This window comes from Thunnus albacares, chromosome 16 (genome assembly GCF_914725855.1).
Source record: "Thunnus albacares chromosome 16, fThuAlb1.1, whole genome shotgun sequence".
In the NCBI taxonomy this organism is placed as follows: domain Eukaryota; kingdom Metazoa; phylum Chordata; class Actinopteri; order Scombriformes; family Scombridae; genus Thunnus; species Thunnus albacares.
In genome coordinates this window covers 6,031,578-6,054,900 of record NC_058121.1, presented here as the reverse complement: position 1 = coordinate 6,054,900, position 23,323 = coordinate 6,031,578, and the positions used below count along the sequence as shown (strand labels likewise).

General features: G+C 38.6%; 1 protein-coding gene across 2 annotated transcripts in view; it reads right to left on the bottom strand.

Moving 5' to 3' along the window:
* The window catches only part of scara5 (scavenger receptor class A, member 5 (putative)), a 99,137-nt gene that overhangs the window by 17,715 nt on the left and 58,099 nt on the right, over positions 1–23,323 (bottom strand). For both annotated transcript variants that reach the window (XM_044329632.1, XM_044329633.1), the window contains exons 8-10: positions 17,565–17,645; positions 13,311–13,418; positions 8,391–8,456 (exon numbers count right to left, since the gene is read on the bottom strand). In XM_044329632.1, the coding sequence (XP_044185567.1) occupies positions 8,391–8,456; positions 13,311–13,418; positions 17,565–17,645 (255 nt within the window). The remainder of the gene's footprint in view (positions 1–8,390; positions 8,457–13,310; positions 13,419–17,564; positions 17,646–23,323) is intronic.

The following is a 23,323-nucleotide window of genomic DNA, read 5'->3' as shown; positions in this document are numbered from 1 at the left end:
AGTAGGGAAATTAATGCGAGCTGCATAAGATATAATGACTGTTTTTATCCAGAGAAAACTAGATGAGTGAGTTCCAAGTATTGGTTGTCGTCCAAGTGGTCCAAGCCTCAGAGGCCGGGAGCTAAAGCATCAGACTGTCAATACCTGAAGTAGGCCAGAACATGCAGTGATCGCCTCTTACTAATATTTATTTGGCAAGCAGGAAGGCTCTGGACTGGACAGGACTGAATGGCTTCAGGACAACAGCTAACTAGCTCCGTCTGTTCATTCAGCTCCCCTTGAAACTCAGATGTCTTTCACATTGTTTGCTCTTCTAGTCCCTTTTATGTTTTCGTGTTTCGACTCTTGCATTGCCTCTTCTTTCTGTTTAGTGTAATTTGTTTGCTTCTAATTTGATTTTCTTGATAAATATGTGAAACATACAAACAGGCTTTTTGAAACTGTTCCAGTTTGTGACAAATGTGATCTTTGTTTTTACATTACAAGACTTTTGCATTGAGGATTCCATTAAAATCATAGAAATAAGCTACTGTTTCCCTCAAAAATCAATGGAAGATTAACTCTGCAGTGTGGTTCTGAAGCTGTTTCCAAAAACTATAAAAGTGTGCCTTTATCCCTTGACCGAAACCAAGAATGTGACAGTTCGTGCTTACTCGAGACAGTTTGTGTTTACTTGTCTGGCTGCCACCTTTGTTTGGTTCAAGAAATGTAGACACACCCTCTAACACAGGTTAACAGACTTAGTCACTGGACAGAATATATTCATACTGTCTGGATATAAGAGTCTTATAAGGATAAACCTCTTGGCATTTTGTCAACAAATCCTTTGAAAACAACAAAAACAACAATGAATTGATCTTACTACACCAGCATTTAAAACTGTAAAATTTCACAGCAAAATCAATTAATACTAATGGAATTGTTGCAATCTGTTAATGCAGGGATGCAGTAAATCCACATTAATGTTTTGTGTCAAATTCAACTTCATACCAACGGAATTCATGCCATTGACCAATAGCAACCTGTCTGGATGCTGGCTTTTGAGGGAAGGAAATGGAGGAGGCTCTGGTAGCTTGGTTGTGTCTCTGAACTTTTACTTTTATTTAACCCTCCTCTTGCAGAGTGTGGTGGAGACAGACCCCAACAAACGGTCATGCTAGTAACTGTGCAAAGACAACATTTATATCAGTAAGAGATGGTTTGCAGGGAAGTTGGGAAGGCGGATGATCAGTAATGTCACATTTCGGTTCTCTGTGTGCGATGATTGAAGGCCGCTGGGCCCATTTTTATTGTGAGAAATGTGGAAAATGTTATTATTTCTAAGCCAGGTGCAATTGATACATCTTAGAGAAGTTTGAGACACCAATGTTTCTGAGATGAATCATGCTTGGATTATTACCAAAGTGTCAAGGTCAAACGAGGTGGAGTCTAGAAAATAAGCTCCACATTAGGAGGGGTTATGAGAGGTATATAATATAATGTTTCATGAATTTGCATTAGGGTTCTTTGTCCCGGGTCAAAGCCTTGGTTTAAACCTATTCACACTGAACTCTGTCAGTTTCCAGCGTATTCTTTTGAGTCTATTTCATAACGAATGGTGAATTAATTTCTAAGTTGTGGGTGACCTTAAGATCTCTGGCCCATCTGAAGATTTCCTACGACAAGAGTCAAAACTGCTCCACAAAAGAGGATTTTGCAAACAGTTGTAATACAGGAGTCGATGGGGCACATGGTTTTTTGAATAAACTGTGTGAACTTATTGCCCCATTAGCAAGTGGACTAACTTTCCCCCTTTAATAACTCTTTATTGAATTAAATTATGTACAATCCTGAGAACAAAATATCAAGGAGTAAACAACCTAGTACACAGAAAACAGAAAGTTGCTTGGAGAGCTACTGTGACTAATTATCACAAACATGTTCTCGTCTATCTAGCGTGTTGCACATGTGCATGAAAACACATCTGAAAATAATTCCTCCCAAATTACATGAATGAAATGATATACTTGTGACACATTTTTAAAGATTAACATCTTCAACATGAACAAATGTCCTTGGTGCTGAGAACCACAGGGTAGAAAGTATTGAGAAATGGATAAATTTATTGTAGGTTTTAGTCTTTTCCTGGGATTTATTGACAATAAAACAAGGTTTTCCCTAAAGGTTTTAGGGAATATCTTACAAACACTGACTCACATGTAATCATCAAGGCAAAAGTCTCAAATGTAAAACCATTAAAGGCTTAAACTACATCTGATTCTGAAGATAAAATCGTAAAATAAAAGTAAGAGAATAACCTTACTTCAACTGGCTTCAGCGTGTGTGTTTCTGCATGTTTGTTTAACTGTGCGTGCACCAAATTAGAAATGAACAAAATTAGATTAAACTACACTGTGGGGGAGCTGGGTTGGGGGAGCTGGAAGTATACATAAATAATAAAAACTGAGCAAGTAGGGGGTATTTCAACACAACTAACCACTGGTCTGTAGAAAAAAATATGTGAAGCAAAAATATGATGAAACAATGTTAACATTTCTGCAGTACAAATGCAAGTAAACATTTATACTGCATCTAAAATGATCAAAGTACAAACAATAAACACATTTTCATGATATAAAGAAGTATGTGCAAACAAACTTATCCAGTTGTAAAAAATTAAACAAAACAAAACAAAAAAAGTACAGTACTGATCTTTCATTTTGTTCCCCAGTATTGATATTGGAGACACCGAGTAGAGCTTATAGTTTGGCTACAGGTGGACCTCCATATGAAAAGAATAACACTGCGTTCTCATGAGCCGAGTCCCAGGGTAAAAATAAATTCCTCATTAGAGTCATGAAGCTCAAATCATTTCTGTTCGGATCCCTGTAGATGTAAAGGTCCACTGAAAAAAACAGCCTGTCAAACATTAAACCCACCACACTTACTGCTGGACCCCTGAGATAAACTATCAAACTGTCAGTTGGCCTCTGAGAGCAAGAACTGTATATGTGTGTGTGTGTGTGTGTGTGTGTGTATACTTGCATCACTTCCAGTCTTTCTTTCAACCGCCTACATCAACTGTCAAGTGAAAAATTACAGAAATGTTGCAATGCCCCAAAGATGAAAAGCAAATTGGGTGTTTTGTTACAAGTTATATACACATGAGAAAATATCTTTTAGGACGCATATTGTTAGACTTAAAAAAAAAAAAAGAAAACTAAGGGGGTCACTACAGTTCATTATATTCTTAGCTGTCTCAGCTGAATTCATGGAAATCATAGATTCACAGCAATACCTGGTATTTTCCAGTTGATCATCCATCATCACCTGTTAAGTGCTAAAAACACTGCCACATCCAAGGCCTCCATCATTTGGTTATATGGGGTTTCAGGTTATGTGAAATATATGACTAGCACACAGTGTTGCAAGATGGGACTAACAAGAAGTTGCCCAATCAAAGTCTAGAACGAGTCTAATCGTTTTAAAATTAAACTAATTTTTTTATTTCAGAAAGTTTTTTGTTTGATCAGTATATTTAGGTAAACTCAATACGTTTCAATAATGACAAATCGATAATAAAATATAAATGTATTTTAGATAATGGTAATTAAACATTACAAGTTTTCACTCATTTGAACAGAAGTGTTTTATTGCAGAGCTATGGAAGAATTATAATGGTACAGGAAAAAAAGTTTCAATTTAGTTAAAATTCAAAGAAATGACATTTGGTTTTGATGTCATCAGTTATCAGTCATCACATGTCGAGCTGAGCCTACTGAACTCTGCATGGTCTATCTCAATTTACTTGGATAGAGGAGGGATCAGTTTAGTATTGCATAGAATTAGGGCTGAGCCACATAATCAGATGAAACAAGTAACCGGTACGGATAATGTACTTTTTACGAGCACGAGTATCATCTGAGTAAAATGTGCTAATGTCCGTACTCGTGATGAAGGAAAAATCCTCATTGGGTAGCTGTGTACACATTGTTCCGTGACAGGCCAGCCACACACAGAGCTCCTCCCCTACAGAGAGCCTATACAAAGTTCACTGCTGCTGCGCCACACAACACAATCTTTCCATTGTCACAGCCACTCTGTCCACAGGGATTAACAGCTCGTGACTCTCACTGCTTCAACCCTTATCCATTTCAGGCTTAAAACACAAACTTCCGGTAACCCCACCCACTTCTGGTTAAGCCCCGCCCATTCCACGTACAGATACAGATACAGATAATTTAGTTGGTTGAACAGATACAGATAAAGATAATGGTGTACTTGCTCACCTCTACTTGGAATATAATCTAACTTTTTTTTAGGCCTGAATGGTACAAAAAGTATGCCAAATTATCACAACCCACCCAAAACAATTTTTATCTGCCTAATTATATAAAAAGTAGCCCAACTGGGCAGAAAACCACCCAATCTCACCACCCAGAATGTACATCCACTGTGTTTTATTTCTCCACTGTGTGGAAGCTGATCCTGAATGCTATTACAGGATCAGCCTTGCTCTTTATTGGCATTGGAATGTGCTTCTTCTTATTTCCATGTCTTCTATATGAATCGTCAGCTGATGTTGATGCTGCCTTTTGCAACTTTAGCCTTTTAGCACAATACCTATATGTATGTAGCCATTAAGTGCATATTTAAGGCCATTTGGGTTCTGGTTAAAAAATTATTGGAAATTGCTGGAAACATGTAAAAGTCAGCCTTAGACAGTGTTTTCAACCAACTCATGGAACAAACGTTAGCTTAATTAGCTAGCTAGCTACAGCTGATAAAATCTGCCAGCAACAATGATTTCAGCCGGCAAAATCAACGGTTGCTGAAGTCTGCTTCTGCCTATCTTTGTCTGAAATCAAGGACCCATCGTTACAATTATTACTAAGAATTTCGATGTTATATCCGTCAGCATTATAATTGTAAACTGCACATGTGCATATGTTGACATGCAACAGTAACTAAGCAAGTAGCATGTAGCAGTTTATAGGCTTTACGTGGTATGTAAACAATGTAAGTAAAGTACTACTGAATTTACATATATAGGGAGACAACAGTTTTAACATTAATACTGGTCATGACAGAGAAATCAGAAATTTGTATTTAGCATGGGGCAATGAGGACAATTATCTACTTAGTATACATATTAGTCTACGTTCTTGTCAATTGACATGTAAGTTAAATAAGGTAACCATCTCCCAAAACTTTCTCTTTCTCTACTTCCATAATTTTTTGTTTTGTTTTTCTACTTCCTGATTCCTACATTTTACACTCTCTCTCCTTTTCCTTCCTTTTTTCTTCAGGAGTGTTTCTGAGTGCCTGAAGACCCTTTATTTTCAGAACATCAATCTCGAGATGACAGAAGAAGATTGTCTGACACAAATGAAAGGTCTCTCTCTCTCTCTCTTACACTCACACACACACAAATGATTACAATCTGGAGCCCCTTTGTCCTTCTTTACTCAGAAATACTCATGTGCTGTTGAGGCTTTTAACAAAGCAAAGAGGCTAATCCTTTCAGTGACATGACTGTATGGCAGGTTCAGTTTGTGTTAACACCCAACATGTGTGGAGGAACGCACACTTCAGCGGTCTGGGGTCACTCTGTTGCTCATTCTGGGGAGTAATCAGACAGGTATGCACTGTATGCTTTGAAGTGTAAAAAGATCCGAGGCATGCATCAAACGATAAGTCAGCCACATAAGGTTTGTGACCAAAAAGTGCATGGCACAGCGATTCAATATTTCTGACAGCCAACAGCATGTGGCCTCAGTCTGTCTTTCAAACATCAAACATCCGTGTCTTGTAAATGACGTGAGGAAAGAACCAATCTTTGTCGGTTCTGTAATGGTCAGGAAGAGCAGGTCAAGGGATCGAGTCAATCTGACATGAACACCACTCCATCACATGGAGAACAGCCACAATGATGTAACAAAAGAAGATTAACATTTGTGGCGGAAAAGAGAAGAGAAATGTCTGTGGTTTAGGGGCCATTCATATTTTTTTCTCTCTCCTGTACCTGAATCCAGATTGGTGGTTTTGTACGAGGTTTCAAGCTTATCGCCACAGGATCACAACCACATATGCACACACGATTTTTAAACCCTTTTGATGTCCACTAAGCCATGTGTTTCTTCATCGTGTGTCGGACACCGTGAGATTACGCTGAAAAGAAAAGCAGATCGACTGATCCTTTAAACTTCCCCCAGCTCTTTGCACAGGATGTCAGGTGGGGCAGAGATGTATGAGGCCCGTAAAGTCATCAGCTCGTAAATTTTTGTTCTTGTATTGCCAACTGGTGGTTTCAGATCACAAGCATGGATGTATGCGCTCTTATTACAGCACTGGTGCCCAGGAGGATTTTCTTCACTAGGACTGTGTTAGATAGACAGCATTTTATTAAAAAAAATAACTAAATATTTACATTATATTACAGATATAATTTACCTTTGATGCTGCACATAAATCAGCCGTGCTGAACTGAGCTTTTTTCAGCGTTTTTGTCAAATCAAAGCTGTTTAAATCTGGGATCTTTTCTCAAACCAACACACTTTGATTGCAATCAACAATGTTTACATGTAGCCAGCTTTCCCCCCACCACTTCTTATCAGTTGTGGACAATCTCAATGAACTAACCCTAAATAAAAACATCACAGCAGATGTCTGAAATAGTTAAGATGTAGAATCAACAGAAAAATATGTTTGCTGCTGCTCTTAACATAAAGATATTATCACCAAAAATGCATCTAAGGCTTTGATGCAACAAATGAATCTTGGAAATCACTTTGATTATTAAATGTTCATTCAGTGCCCATTATGAACCATATGAAACTGTTTTGGGAGTGGAGGCAGAGAAGAAGCCTCAAAATTGTCCAAAAAGGTATGTCATGTTGCAGCTTTATTGTATAGTCCACAGATAATATAGAGGATTAAATAAGTGACAGACATTAGTGTTTCTTTTCATTAGTGCTCAAACCACATAACTTTCAGCCAAGTAATTCTACATTACGTCCATATTGGACAATTCTACACCTCAATATTTATGTCCAATACTAATGTTCAGTGCCAATACAGGGAGTGGGTTGTGGAGGTTGAGGTAACATGTCCTCTAGCATGGATGACTTATATTTTGTGTCCTGTCACAGACTTGCAATTAAAGTTCATGATTCTGTTAACAGTAACCTTGTTAACAGAATCATAACCCCTAACCTTAACCATACCATTGTTACAATGTTCTGAAGTAGTGAGAAATTTAGAAACATTGACACTGGATGTAAATTGGGTCTCAAAAATAAAAAAGAATCATCCAATATGGACGTTCTAGTTAGGGTGGATGACTTTATAAGTTACTCTGCCTACCTTTTTGACATTTGCAGAGACAGTTTTGGTTAACTAGTAGTTCTGTACTGTTTTTTTTTTTAACATGTGGGTACCCATTTTGTTTCTCTCTCATACACACACACACATGAGGATGTACATGCAAAACATATTCCTGCCAATAGTTTCACACTATTCCACTGATCTACAGGTGGCGGTAGAGAAATGTTGCAATGCACCAATGAAGGCAAGGAAGAGAATGACTGCTGGCAAATAAACAATCCCAGTTTCAAACTTTTAAGAAAAACTGACTTTATGAATGTTTTATGAGGAAGGTAATGCATTCAACACATGTTAGACCTCAAGAATATGCAGAATGTGTTTTGCTGAGTAACACTCAATCAGAAACTTTGTTTACAAGAAAACTCCACAGGGCAACTTAAATCCAATTGTCAATATTTCTGTCTGTGAACAGGACTGGATTACAATTTATCAAAGCAGCAAGACAACTTAGATCCAAAGAGCAGACACTTTCCAACTGTTCTTCATCTAAAAAAACTTAGTGAGAGAGGAAGATGGAAAAAATACAAAATACTATGTCATTGTCACTAGAATTGAAACAGCAATTTGTTACCGTACTAATTAGTGGAAATATTACTGAAACTCAAGTTGATTCAACATATTGAATCTTTTAGCAGACAGTATTCACTTTAATGTTTAACCATTTTAGATTTACTGACTGTGTGGTCATCTTACAGGCACAAAGCTTCCAGTGACTGCCGGCAGTGGCACAAGAGACTTGTTGTTGTTAAGCTTGTAGTAGTAAATGAAACTTACTGTTAGAATAAACTCATGTAATTACTTAATGAAATAATTACAGTAGACTGATTCTAATTTTTGCTGGAGACAACATCAAGATCCCTCAAGGATTCCCAGTGACTGAGTAACATGACAAAAGTCACGGATATGCAGAGTAGGTGTCAGCTGAATCAGTTATATTCCTCCAACACCTTTTTATTAGTGCAAACAGGTAGAATCACATTGTTTATCAGGACAGACTCTTCATTGATTTTATTATCAGCTCTCACCTGTTTTCTCTCCCCTGTCTCCTCGATCACCCTTCTCCCCTTTCATCCCTCTGTCTCCTCTGTCACCTGAGGAAAGAACAGAACAGAAAAACAAATGGGGGATTATGTAGACTTTACAGGAGCAGCAATACAATCTGTTAAAATGTAACTTTCACCTGATCTTAACATTTGTCCCTGTAGATGCTGAGTAAACTCTTCACAATCTCACTGGACTTGTGAGAACAAATGATCTGGTGTCTAGCTTCAATGTTATGTTGACACATTGTTTATTTTATTACATTTTAGATTTTTTGTCTTTGCATTTCCAGGTCACATGTTGGATTGAATCTGTCTCTTTTGTTTTGGTTTTCTTCTTCTTTTCTTCTTTGGTTTTACAAACATTTGGAGTATGTAAGGTTTATGTTGTTTATGACAAAATCAAGCAAATCAAATCATCACTTTTAAGACAACACAGCAATGTAATAGTACACTGTGTATCAACATTGGAATATCAAATTAAAACATCACCAAAATGTGAGTTTTTCAGTGTTTTTCACTCAAACTTTATTCAAACTAGGAAAAGTCTCAATAATATCACTGCAGATTTAGGGGGGGGGGGGGGGAGGAATACGATTTGGATGACACTCATAATATCTGATAATATCCCAAATTTTAATCAAAGACCAGCAAAAGTAGACCTAGAACTTGATACTAATCATAATCAAACCTTATCGTAATGTGTAACCACAATATAACAGTGACTGGGGCAGACATGTGTGTCTATGCAATTTAAACATAAGCCTCAAAATAGTCTTAACACACAGAGAGAAAAGCAACTCAACCACCAACAGGTTTAAATTTTTAAAAACTCCACCTCAAACCCATTTCCTCTACTTTGTACTTTTACTTTGTAATATTTTTAGTAGAATCCCCTAAAATAGTTCATCCCTGTAATTATTGTCTCGTAATATGGGCATAAAATGTAAAAATTAGAGGATACCACCATGCTTCTGGTGTTTAATTTACCTCTAAAAGTTGTGGTTAACATTTGTTGTTATAGAGGGGAGGTGAATGAGGTTGAAAGAGAGGAACAAGAGAGAGAAAAGACTGTAGAAGTGAAAATAGATTTTTTTTTTTGACTGCAATAAAGGTACCAGTGTCAAGGTAATTTCTTGGAGCTCTTTACAGTGTAGATATCTGCATGGTGGAAAACTTAATGCAATGTAAAACCACTTAATCACTGTAAATAAAAATCCTCTCATTTGTGGTTTCTGCAAAATTACAGCACATTTACACACGACACTTACCTCCAATCAGCAGCTTGGATACGGCCATTTCTCATTTGTTTTTGTTTCAAAATATGATTCTATTCCAAAGTCCTCACAGAACTAACCTCCAAAACAGGAGAGCGTCTGTTTTAGTGGGATTTGTTGCTAATTTTTAGCCATGAGGTTTGAAACCACACATCTGTTTTTGCCATGAAGCTATAAGAGGATCAGCTTCAAGTCGGCATTTATCCCACCTTTAATTTGACTTGGTTTTCACATCCAAGACCACAGGGCAGCTGCCAGCCGAGGTGGCATTTAGTCCCACCTACCATGTGTTACTGTATGTATGTCCATGTCTGAGTAATGTAGCTAGTACCCCACCACACCCTGCCTGTGACGTCCTGAGCTGTCAGTGACACCTCTGTTTTGACCACATCCTTAACAACTAAATAACACTACAGGAAAAAACTAAACACACTGGTAAAATACCACTGAGCCCCAAGAGACAACAGATGCATTTGATTTAAAACTATACCGAGTATGTTTGCATGTTGCATGCTGGTGGCATAGTGATGGGTAAATGTCTGAAATGAAGTACTTAAAGCTACACTAAATTTTAGCCACATTGCATGGTAATGTCATCTGTCCACCACCTTTGTCCAGACTGAAATATCAACCATCATCTATTGGATAAATTAGTATGAAACCATGTACAGACATCCATGGATTTTTCCTGTTTCAGCTTATTGTACCAAATGGCAGAGGGAGAAAGCTCTAGCTGGTGAACAGAGGTCAAACAGCTAGCAGTTAAAGACCCAGATGTTTTTTTCAGGGGTTGGTGGAGACCAAAAGCTAAAATGAGAGTGAATATTTGACTTACATTCATCAGATAGACAGAAATACTACTCCGAATAATAATGCTAAAGTTGCTCTTTGTCTGTCGTTAGCCAGAACCACAAATACTGATAATCGTTTCAGCAAACCCAGCTTGTTCAACACTTAGATGCTTTAAAACCAAAGAAAAAGCCAACACCTAATGCACTCCCAGCTCAGTCTACCCACCATTCATCTATAAAAGGAAACCATGAAGCTTCCCGGTGCTATTTTAACAAGCTCTTTGGTTGAGTGACTGCCTTACGCTGGGGCCCGTTCACACCCGAAGGTCTACAAACTCTTCACCCTCTGCTGGTTTGTTAAACCCACAACCAGACCCCAGATGGGTGGAAGCACAGACAGACACTGTTGTAAACTGCCAGAGTGTAGATGGCCAAGCATCCGCAAAGCTTCTTGTTTTGTTTATCTTGTCTCCATTAATTGAAAACTGCTCGTTTGTGTTTTTGTGCAACACAATTAACTTGTCAGTAAAACAATGATGTGACCAGTGCCGAATTTTTGTGGGTGACACTCCTTTCATGTTTGTTCAGCCGTGGTCTTTATCGCTGCTTGTGCTAATTTCTCATGTTTTCCTCTGTTTACTCCAAGCAAATCAGAGGCCTGTTTCACCAAATTAACATGCTAGCTATGATTTGTAACCCAGGATCATTTAAGCTAGCTCATTTTGACTTGTTTCAGTGATTTGGTGAGTCTCAATCATACTTGAGACTCCTGCATGATGATAAGCGACACTCATTTGTGAAATATGACGCTGTCACCATCTGGCATGTGTTTGTAAGCAGAGCTCGCAAAATGCTTTTGTTAAACAGGCTCCAGATACATTAAAGGGGACATATTATGCTTTTTGTAATTTTCTGTTATTTACATTCTGTTATGGTGTTGGATGTCTATGTTAAACATGGTCAGAGTTCCAAAACTTTAGGTTAACATATGTAGAAATGCTCCCTGCAAGTCAAAAGCCAGGACTTCAGCATGCTCTGTCATGCATGCCCATCAACAGTCAGTTGCTAAGGTTGTTGCAAAAGTTGTTCCATGTGTTTGCATTGTCCACATTTTGGCTCGAACATGTACGGATGTATCTGAGACATTTTGAGTAAAGAATGAGAAAAAGTAGTGAAATCCTACTACTATATTTCATGGTGTGTTGATGTAGCCTTCAGAGCGGCTGGAAGTCAGCCAAGGGGCAGCTTCCAGAAGCTGACCAATCAGAGAGGGCTCATTGGGAAGGGGGCCTTAAAGAGACAGGAGCTCAATCAGCCTGTTTAAGACAGAGGCTGAACTGAAGGGCTGCATAAAGGGTGAGTCTGAGTTAAATAAGGAGTTTTTTGAACTGTAAATCATGCAAAGATATTCCAATAGATATAAATATAGACCTGTAAATGTGCATAATATGCCCCCTTTAAGTGTCAGTTCAATATGGACTTCTTTTACAATGCAGAACTAGTAAATATCACTTGTTTGGAATAGAAAATACAAAAGATTTCCTGAACTGTATATCCCTTGAATTGCTAAAAGTTACAGCAACCAACAATAACGTTGTTGAAAATTCACCAAAACTAGAGCAGAGTCTGGTGCCCAGTATTGCACCATGACTAGGGGTGTACACATGCACACACACACACACACACACACACACACACACACACACACACACACACACACACACACACACACACACACACACACACACACACAAAAAACACACAGCCTGGTCCAAGGTTTTGAGAGCCACTGGCCAACACAGAGACTGTGGGACTCCAACACTGGACATTTCAGCCAAACTCAAGTCTGATCAGCAACAGCTGTTGGCACACACACACAGTCACACAGACTATATAGATCCACAATAACATGTTGACACAAGAAAGACGGCAGCGTCTTATCATATTTGTTACGGCCATGTTTTCCCCAACAGAGCTGTATGTGTGTCTGAGTGTGTTTTTGTTATCGTTGGCACTGTCCAGCTGCTGATGCCGGAGTAGAAACATCAACTGGATACATGAATGGATGAGTGGGCGGAGGAAGGAAGAGAGAGAAAGGAGAGGTTCTCAAAGTATTGTGTGTTCAGTTGTTATGTGACATTCATTCATGGACCTTCTTCAGTCCAAAAATTTGTCTTTTATCAGTGTTGTTGCTGATTACTCTCATGTGTACTTGGAATATATATATGCTCATGTCAAAGAAATATATATTTAACCTCTCCAGACACCTGAGTTTTTAGAATACATAGAAGAATAACTGGAGCTATCACAAGCAATCATAGTCTTTTTGGCAAACACACTAAGAAAACAGTAGCCACCTATTAATGATGGAAGAGGCAGTCCAGTGTGACATCACAGTAGTTTTAATGCAGAGTCTCTTTATTTAAAAGTCTGAAATGATTTGAGCTGTGAATGCGTTGACAAGATTCAGCTGGGAACTGTACAAGACTTGTGAATAATGAGCTGTGAGTGACTGACTCACTGTAATGTGACTGCTACTGTTGCCCCCATAAAGTACAACCTCCTGCAAAATTTGTACATTGTGATTATTACATTGTACTCAGACTTTTCAGATCATATGTTCTCCTTGTGCGTTTAACAATCTTGTCCATGTCTACATCGAGAAATGTTGGTGACCTTAATGGATCAAGTCAGTTTTAAATTATGATGAAATCCAAGAAATCAGCAAAAAACAACAGTTATTTGCTCTTAAAATACTTCAACAATCTGTAGTATCTGAGTGGATAAGCTATAAATATAACTATATAAGAAAACGTATTGATTAATGCAAGATATACCTTTAGGCCCAGCAGGTCCAGAATCTCCTTTTTCTCCATCACCACCGCCGACCCCAATCGGCCCTTTCATACCACGAGGGCCCTGGATGCCCTTTTCTCCTGTAAACCCTGAAACACACAAACACATATGGGCTTGAGTTCAAGAAGCGATAAACAACCATCCCACAGGAAAACCAGTCTGCTATGACACCATGTAAACTATTGTGGCTTCTGTCTGCTGTAAGTGGAGATCATTTATGTTTATTTAATTAAAATATTTAGTACAAACATTATCAGAGTTGTACTTTAAAGGGTTCAATTTAAAACCAAAATATTTTCAAAAATTAATTGCTTTTCCTGCCAGTTTTTGAATAATTCCACTAAATACATCATAGTTGGAGTTGGTTCTGATTGGTTCCACTAAATAAACAATTTGTGATTGTCCTCCAGGCAAGTTTGCACACATCATTTAGAGTCCCCAAATTACATCCAATCCATGAACTGGAGAAAGAACGAAAGCGATATAATGAGGACTTTTTCTTAACATTTTCAATAAGCCTTGTTGTTCCATGTCTTCCCTCCCCACCCTGACATTATTCATATGCCATCTGCCAACACCCTCATCTCTGAATGCTTGCGGAAAGTGAGAAAAACAGCAACTATCTTTTGGTCATTTTGTTCCATAAATACAATCCAGCTCAACCCTTGTGGCACACAATGAGAATGTTTGTTTACACTAAGCACACTCAGATGTCTCGAAATTAATGTGGTAATGAGTTATTGATTGCGCCACTGAAGCTTTTTCAAATGTCACTGTGCTCGGATATGCTCTGATTACACTGTTGTGACTGCTCAGCACAATGAATTCAATTTAGACTGAATGCATTAAAGAGCCAAACACAAACTGAACGGATGTTGGATAATATCATGTTTTTGTGTTTTTGCTGTCAAGAGTCCATAAATCCCTCCTTAAAAAACCCACTGGGACAATGCTATCAATCATATTTTGGAAGCAGTGCAGAAGTTTGCTTTGTGTTCTGCAGGACAGTCCAACTAGACTGTTCAACAAGTCCAAAAGAATTTTTTGAAGTCCGTTGGCTTAAAAGAAAACGGAGTATCAAAGGTACATGTGCTGCTTTACCGACAGACTGCATGTGTAGATCTGTTAATAGCATGGGTTGTTGTTTACACATCTGCTATAATGATTTTTTTTGACAATGTCTGACGAAGATCTCAGTTAGATTAAAACACTACTCTGAAAAATCAAATTTGTTGGGTGCTATTAATACAGTGTGCTGATCTTTTGTTTGACCTTTGCCTTCAATTTGTTTTTTTGGATATGCACACACTACACTCGGTTTGTCTTTGATACATCCACTGGGGACCTGGGGGAATACAGTATATCTGGCAGATTCAGTGACAATCCATCCAAGATAGTCAAGATATTTAAATGTCACACCTACTGGTGGCACTACAAGGAAAGTCAGGGGATCACCAATGTCATTAGGATTCATCTTCTGGGGACCATGAATGCTCGTACAAAATTTCATGGCAATCCATCCAGGAGTTGTTGTGATATTTCAGTCTGGGCTAAATTTGTGCACAAACTCAGACAACCGATAGACTGACAGTACCATTCAGCTGACAGCATGGCTAAAAACTGAATATCAATTAGTTAGTGTTGTCCAGTTCTAATATGATGCATGATTGGCTGTTTGATTGATAAGTCCTAATCTAATCAGTAACTGACTTTTAATTTAACTGACTAACTGACAAGGTCGACTTGTCCTTGTTCCATGTTTAGTCTAATCTGGTTAGGATGGTTTCCTGCTAGCAAACGTGGTCATGAACAATGCATCATCATTTTAAAAAAAATGGCTTTGCAAATGTTTTTTGAGGAAGAAAATGCATTCAACATGTTTGTTAGACCTCACGGATACAGATAATTTGTTTTGGTGAGAAACACTTGATATACACAATTTTTCTTTGTTTACAAGAAAACTCCATGTGGCACCTTTAATTGGTGGAGTATCATGCTGCTGCCAGTTTTGGAGTTCTCTCCCTGTTTGGGTCTGTTCAGGTTGAGAAGTTTTTGGATCAACTCTGATTATTCTCAAGTTTATTAAAGACCAGGGCTGACTGTCCTCGGGGTCCTTTCAAATTGTGTTGGACATGTTGGATTTGGTCTGTTTCAGATTGGGTCCAAAACGTCTGAACATGCAAAGCCCTTGAAGCCCTTAACCTGTATTCTAATGTCTCTGTTCAACTGGCCGCTTTATATATCATTATTATTATTTATCACACTTAGTGTTTTTTAATCAAAAAGACAATTTTATCTAACTGGGATTCCATAGAAAGTGGCTTACATGCTGTTTTGGAGGCATCTGTGCATTACCACTGACTAGTTGGAATTATTTTTATTATTATTATTTTTATCATCAATTAATCTGTCAATTGTCTTCTCAAAGTAAGAGTCAAAGGAGACATCTTCAAATTTTTTTCCAACCAACAGTCCAAAACCCAAAGATATTCACTTTACTATCACGTATAGCAAAGTAAAGCATTAAAGAGAGTTAATGTTTGGTATTTTTGCTTAAAAAGTGACTAAAACAGTTATTTGGTTATCAAAATAGTTTTATGTTGATTGACTAATTGCTTAATTGACTAATGGTTGCAGCACTAATTATCTTTACAAATATTGATCAAATTTACACATATTTGTCAGCTCTGATATGATCCAAAAGATGGGTTTTGTATTATATATCTTATAGCCCTTAACTTCAGATCCCTGAAAAGAGAGATTGACCATCACCAAAGAGACTTTTGATTAAAAATCCCACAAAACCAACCAAAGACAGTATGACTGTTAGGGGTTGCTCTGTGTTTGTTTTGGTCTTGAATCTTGCCATTCAGCTCGCTATGTTTTCAACTAAGAAACAGTTTTTTTTTCTTCTTTTCCTACAGAAATTCTTTTTATCCACTTTTTCCTGGAACTATAGCAGTGGTGGTCGGGGGGGTTTCCCTCTCAGCAGGAAGATAATGCTTCTTGGAAATGTCATGTGAGAGTTGCAGTTCATCGGCCAGAGAATGTGGGATGTATGATGACAGGGGAGGAGCGTGTGAGGGGTGATGATTCAAGAAGTGCCTAGCTGGAGGGGGTCTCAAAACATCTGGATTCTCATTGTTGTTGTTTGTATTGTACAGTATCTATGAAAAATAGTCATTTCATGGTTCTGAGGTGCCAGTTCTGCCTGGGTGAGGGTTCATATTGTGGTTTTTGGTGGAATTACCTTCGAGACAAAGATAGATGACGCATCCCACTGGCCCTGTCCACACCCTGTCTGAGAATACTGTAAATCCCCATCCAAAGTCTGGCGTCTTGTTTTCTTAAGCGGATTTATATGACCTTTTATGCTTTCTGCTCATTGCATTATTAATGCAACTGAATGTAATCACAAAAGCAGAAGAAAGAAACACTGGCCAAAATCTGTTCTATGTTTAAAAAAGTGGCTTGATTTTCATCTTTCATGCCACTCAAACTTAAATCCTGTTGCTTAAAAAAGGCTTGTAACTCCAAATTTAGTGTTTATATTGGACATTTAGAGGCCAGGTATTTTTTTGGACCCACTGTACTCATCCAAAAACCATGCCAGTCCAAAAACACAAGAAAATCAGACATCTTTTTCTGCATCTCTTGCTTCACATGCATTAAATCAGAAATAGTTTAAATATCCATTCAATTTGTATAATTTGTCATTCTTTCTTTCTGACATATATTACATAAGTTTTGTATTAGTAAGATGCTTCCAAAGATATAATACCGTAATGTCTCCCACAGACTGACAATTTGCAGTGGTTGGTACTGCAAGCACTGAATGGCATTTTGATTCACAGACTGACTTCAGATTATGGTCATTTTTCTCTGCAAATTCAACATTGCAGTACCATTTACTTTTGAAAGGATGAAATAAATGCATATTGAAAAAAAATGCAGTACTTTTTAGTATGGGAGATGTAATGACCCACACTTAGTGAATCTGAGAAGGTTATGCTTTCCTATTCTATTTCACAAGCATTAAGGCAGCTCTGAGTGAACTGCATAAAGATGATTTTATCCAATTCAGTGTCACTATTTCATAACAATTCACAGATATATTATGCTTCATGCAGCTTCATTGTAGTTAACCTAACCTATTATAGAATTGATCAGTACTATACTTGTTTGACTGTTCATAATATTCAATAACTGATTAATGGTTGTCTCATTGTACCTACCTCTTAAGCCAGTCAATCCAGGGGCCCCAGGGGGCCCCAGTGGGCCACTATCACCTTTCTCTCCTTTTGGCCCTGGAGGCCCTGCAGAAAGTAAGAAAAAAATGTGTTGATGACATAATGCATTGGTTATAATATACAAACAATAAAAGTGCTACTGTAAGATTTATCTCACAGTATCCATTGTTGATGTCCTTTGCTAACAACACTATCCTGCATTTATTTATTTATTTATTTTGTACTGAAGTAGAGACGGACAAGCAAAACATTTGTGGAGAATGTTGATAGTGAAGAAAACATCAAGGACCTTGAAGAAAGGCTCAGTTAAGTAAAGCTTCATTTATACTCCCGAGCGGACGTGTACACGGACAGCTGCGGACACCACGGACGGGTAGTTGCTCTGTTTATACTACCTTCTGGGGTCAGCTTGGAGGAAGTGTCCCACACATGTGCAGTAGATCGCCAACAGCGTTGTGACCACAACTTAAGTCAACATATGTTGTGATCTAGCAAACACAATTGCAAACCCTCTGCTCATTGTGATCAGGACTGCTGTACACTTGACACAGAGTCATAAATCCATCTTTAAAAATTGCACCATGTAATTCTTGCCAACTGAAAAGTGAACAAGGATTTGCTAATGATCCTTTCAAAGTCAAAAGTCTGCATTCACTTTAAACCTGCATTAACAGATTGTTTTGGGCATTTGGGGGCAGCAGAAACAAGTTGTGAACACAACACTGACATATAATCACTTTTTAAATTGAAATGTTGTTGGCAAACAGTATTTACACATCCAGAAGTTATGGAGCAACATCATCATATTCTGTAATTAACAACATGCCAATTAAAAAAGTAGCCCAATAATCAGAATGAACTGCCACATGAATTCATGTTTAAATTTGGTTCATGTGAATCACAACAACACAACAATTTAGAGGACTAGAAAAACTGACTGACTAACTTTACTTTTGCTGTTCTAAACAGAGAGGGCCCATTTGTCATTTATCATTCATGGAAGCTGCAACAGGGGTTTCTTTGGCCTAAATAAAGTTAGAAATATGAGAGGCCTCACTGAGTGTCTTTATTATTACAGCATGTTGGACTGCTTATCATCAAAGGTGTTGCCAAAATCGGGAGACGCAAGAATCTTGTAGATTATCACTTGAAATGAAGCACATGGGACCAAAAATTGTTTCAGAAAGCAACATGTGAGCCTTTAATTCCTGCAGATAATGGTTTTATTAAATTCTAGGAGTCATTATATTTATCGTAGTTGACATACACAAACACACACACAGTGACACAGCAGCCAAAACGAAGGCCAAACTGGGCTTTACAACTGGTCAAAGGATTCAGTCCAAAAGTTTGTTGCATTTGGATTACTCTGGTGTGAGTGAAAAAAAAGCCAAATAGTGAGTGAAAAAGAGAGAGAGTGAAGAGAGATTGCTAGAGAGCAGGAGAGAGAGAGGTCTGGCCACAATGGGAACCACATGTTTAGCAAGGTGGACCACAACACAGCTTGTGGGAATGCTCAGAAATTTGGGGTTTGTTATTGTCCAGCACATGTCCAGCGGGTTTGATACTTCAGAGCTCTAATGTTCCTCATTTTCAAGTTTCTGATGCCGAGAAGCTGCTGGCCGACTTTGAGATACAGATCTGACTGTTTGCTGCCTCAAGCTGCTTCACAACCGCTCACACTTAACTGGTTACAACAGGTCATGAGACTGTGAAAAGGTCAAAGCAAGAGGGGAGGCTGGGCATCTACTCCCTCATGTAACTGTGCCTGTGCTTTTGTGTTTATATCCTTGTGAGGACAGAAATACAAGCTGACAGAAAATGTCCAATGTGAGGACATTTCTGGGTTTTGAGTTGAGTATAGAATTAGGAAAATATAAATATCTAAAATAAACATACGAATTAATAAAGCTACAAAGAATTGAGAAGACAGTGCAAACCAGCAGTGAGAAATCAGTTGTTAAGATGTGGTCATGTAGGGTCAATATTCTCTTTGGTTTCCTTCCTTGCTTTGCTTGCTTATGATTTTCTGGTCATTAAAAGAACTAAAATCCTTCTGTTTCACTCTGATCATCTTTGAACAACACTGTTAAACCAGCAAACCAGCAAGAAATAACTAACAATAACTGAACTGACTAAACAGTTTCCTCTGCCAAGTGAACCCCAGTAACCTTGAACTATTTTATACACATTTGTGCACTGTTTATGGTCATGGCTACCACATAATATAAATATTTCATTTCTCTTCCAAGAGAAACATAATAATCTTCAATGCAAAAATGCAAAGGAAATTTTAAAGACATCAGTTAAAAGCCAGTTAAAAGTATTTTAATCAGAAGTCCTCACAACTGTTCTGAGATCTCCTTCTGAGGTCTATGTGAACATTTCATAACCATTTTTAGTAGAGCTATCAACAAACTAAATTGTCTACTTTTAAGGTTATAGTTTGGAGAATTAATCTGGAAGGTCCTCACAAGAATAGCAATACAAACATTGTGCATGCATGCAGAAGATGATCCACCCAGGTGGTCCTGGAGAAAGTGCGTCCTTGTTAGTAGTTTGTTTTAGCAGAGCTTCACGTTATTAATCTCCTGGCTCTAAGAGTCCTATTTATTCATTCAGCTGACTGAGTTTCAACAATAACATGCCCAGCGGCTCCTCTAGGATCGGCCTCAAAACATCTGACAGCACTACATCCAAAAGCACACCACTCATGGAGAGTTTAGGCGCCTTCGTCCAACATCTAGTCTGCATTACACATCTGCTGTAGAGTGGAGCAAAAGCTTGTCTTTCTTTTGTTTTTTTCACACACTTACAATATAAAAGGCAGACAGGCTACAATAGATCACAACATGATATGATGATGTGATGTGACAACATGTATGTTTAATGTAAGAGGAGATAAGGAGCTTCTTGTGAAATTCATCACTATGATGAACGATACAAGGCAGTATCAGGGTTTGAGCTATTTAAGGTTACACTATAAGAACGGGTGGAATATAATATATAATCATATAATATATGAAAACAGGTTTGTGTTGAAAAGTGATTCATTCTGATGAAGAGTCTTTCTGTGACGTGTCTTTGCTTTTCAGAACGATACTGTTTATTTAATCACCCGCAGTAAAAGAATGGCCAGTTTTCTTTACTTTCTTATCATCTAAGTACTACTTTTGTGTTTACTTAATAAACATTTCATCTGTAGTCAGGACAGAGTATGCACACATTATAATCGTTGTGCATGTGTGTCTGTACGTTTGTGATGATGCTAATTTGTAAGCCAGCCATGAGAGGATCCAAAGCAAACATGCCACTCAAAATGTACATTAAGTGGACATTAAAACAACACAGGGGGCTGAGTTGTTGGTGGTGTACTGCTTCAGGTACCAGAGAGACATGAGATACGATCCAGGAAATCCAGTTTGAGTAAACATATTAGAGGATTTGAAGGCTTTTCAGACGCCAAAACGCTGCACAATGGTTTGTAGGAGACCCGATTTTACAACTCTCAAAAGTTATCAATGTGGCAACTATTTTATCTTTTGTTGTGACAACTGTGAATTAAACAGTAGAAACACTCTGTTCTGTTGCAAAGTAATCCACCAGGAATGTGCGCTTGTACTTTTTTCACTGGCCACGGCAGCACCTTGCAAGATGACTTCAAGTTGTGTTGCGGCAAATGTTGAGCCTGGCTTAACTTTCCTGCTTACGACTGAAAAAGTGCAGCTGAATTGCTTTCTGTACAGACACCATGGAATGGTCAACAGATGACACTAACACAGTGTCAACACAGAAAGCATTTCAGCCTCATTTTTCAGACCTCCACCTCATGTGCGTCTGACGGAAAAGATATGCTCCTATTTTAATCAATACAGATGTCTTCACGGGCTGCAGGTCAGCTCGTATTTCACTTGTGCTTCATGTACTTGACTTCAGAGAATCAAATTTTTACGCCTCAAGTCGATTTTCCTCCATTTTTCATATATAACTCCAGTGACTGTGTGTTGGGCTCTGACCTACACTCATCATTGTGCCTGACACAACCTGTGTGGACACTGATGGAGGACTGAAGCTCCTGCTGCTGCTCAGCTAATATATTTCTTTCGCCACGCAGGCTGTGTAGACATTGTGTAGGCTGTAAATTTTTCCAGGCCTCAGCTCGTAACATATGACTAACTCAGCACAAACTCGGGCTGCAGCTCAGCAGCTTTCCGCAACAACAAATCATTCATCTAAATCTGTTCATGTCAGCATTGCTGTATGAAAACCCTGTGACTTCTCTCTTGGTGATATGAAGATCTTAAATGAGCCTTTGAAGTTGTTTCATCTTCTGGCAAAACCTGCCATTTGGGAAATGAAGTTTAGAGTAAGTTCAAGCAGGAAGACTTTCAATGTTTTCATTCATACATCTCATTCCCCTCTCTCTCTCTCTCTCCCCTGCTTTTCCTGCCCTCTATCAGTTGATCAGGGGCGTTGACTCTTTAGTTAAACCAATCAGACTGCACCACATATCCTATCATTCAATCATGTCATAGCTGTCAAATTTTAAATCTGTTCTCTTCATTGTCTCTGTCAGCTGTCATATCAGCACACCTCTTCTCTCTCTCATGCTCCTGCTCACGCTTCTTCTATTACTCAACCGCAGACAACTCCCTGATAACCGCCTTACAGTCTCTGGCCAACTCCATGCAAAACATCAAGGCATGCCTTCTATCCCTGGAAAATGCTTCAGCCACCGCTCCATCTTCTGCAACCATCGTCGCTACCCAGGCTTTATGTTGCAACCAGCTCCCTCATTCAGTCTACCCTCAACATCCTCCCAGACTGAAGCCGCTCAACACTCTCTGGCCTCTGCTGTCCCAGCCCCTCCTCTAGGTACACCATGCATTCCACAAGCAGCTAATATATCATCTTGTCTAAGGTCTAAAATCCTACAAGGCGAAGACGTTAATTTGGTGAGTCTTATCCTGCCTTCCCCTGAGTGTGATAAAGCTGTCGTCAATGGGAAAACGTCACTGTTGTGCTCAAGTCTGCAGATCCCCGGTAAAACAGAGATTTATCCATTGATCAGTTTCTTGTGGCCTTCAGTGTCTATCATGACGTAATCTGCTGTGTCTACCCTGAGAGAAGGAAAGAATTTGATTCTTATCTGGCTCTGATTGGCGACCTCAATCTTAATTATGGAAAGAATATATTCCATCAATACCACAAATCCCTCTCAAGAAAAGCTGCTCTGTACATTGTCCAATCAAATATTCTCCTGACCTGGACACTGCATCATTGGTGATGATATTCGGAGGCGCTAAAGGCATTTCCTGCATCACCTGTGGGAACTCAGGTCACACTGCTTCCCTCTGCCCTCAGTGCCATTTGCACTTTTGCCGCCTTATTCTAAGCCTATTCCCAGCTGGCGCCTCGACAGTCCCCCAGTCAGTCTTCCCCTAGCGCATCATCCAGGTGCCTTCATGGCTGGAGAACTGACACGGTTCAAAGACATTATGAACAATCCTCCCTCCAATAATTGTTGAACATCTAGCAGCAGAACTGTCTTCTAATCCTGATTGTGTGTTTGCAGATCATCTTCTCATTGGTCTTTCTCAGGGATTTCGTGTTGGGGTCCTCTAATCTCCTACAGTTACCTACTGTATGTGGTTAAAAATCTTCAGTCTGCAGTTTAAGAGCCAGAAATAGTTTCTCAGTAGCTTTAGAAAGGGGTTACCAATTGGTACGTCATGGGCCCATTT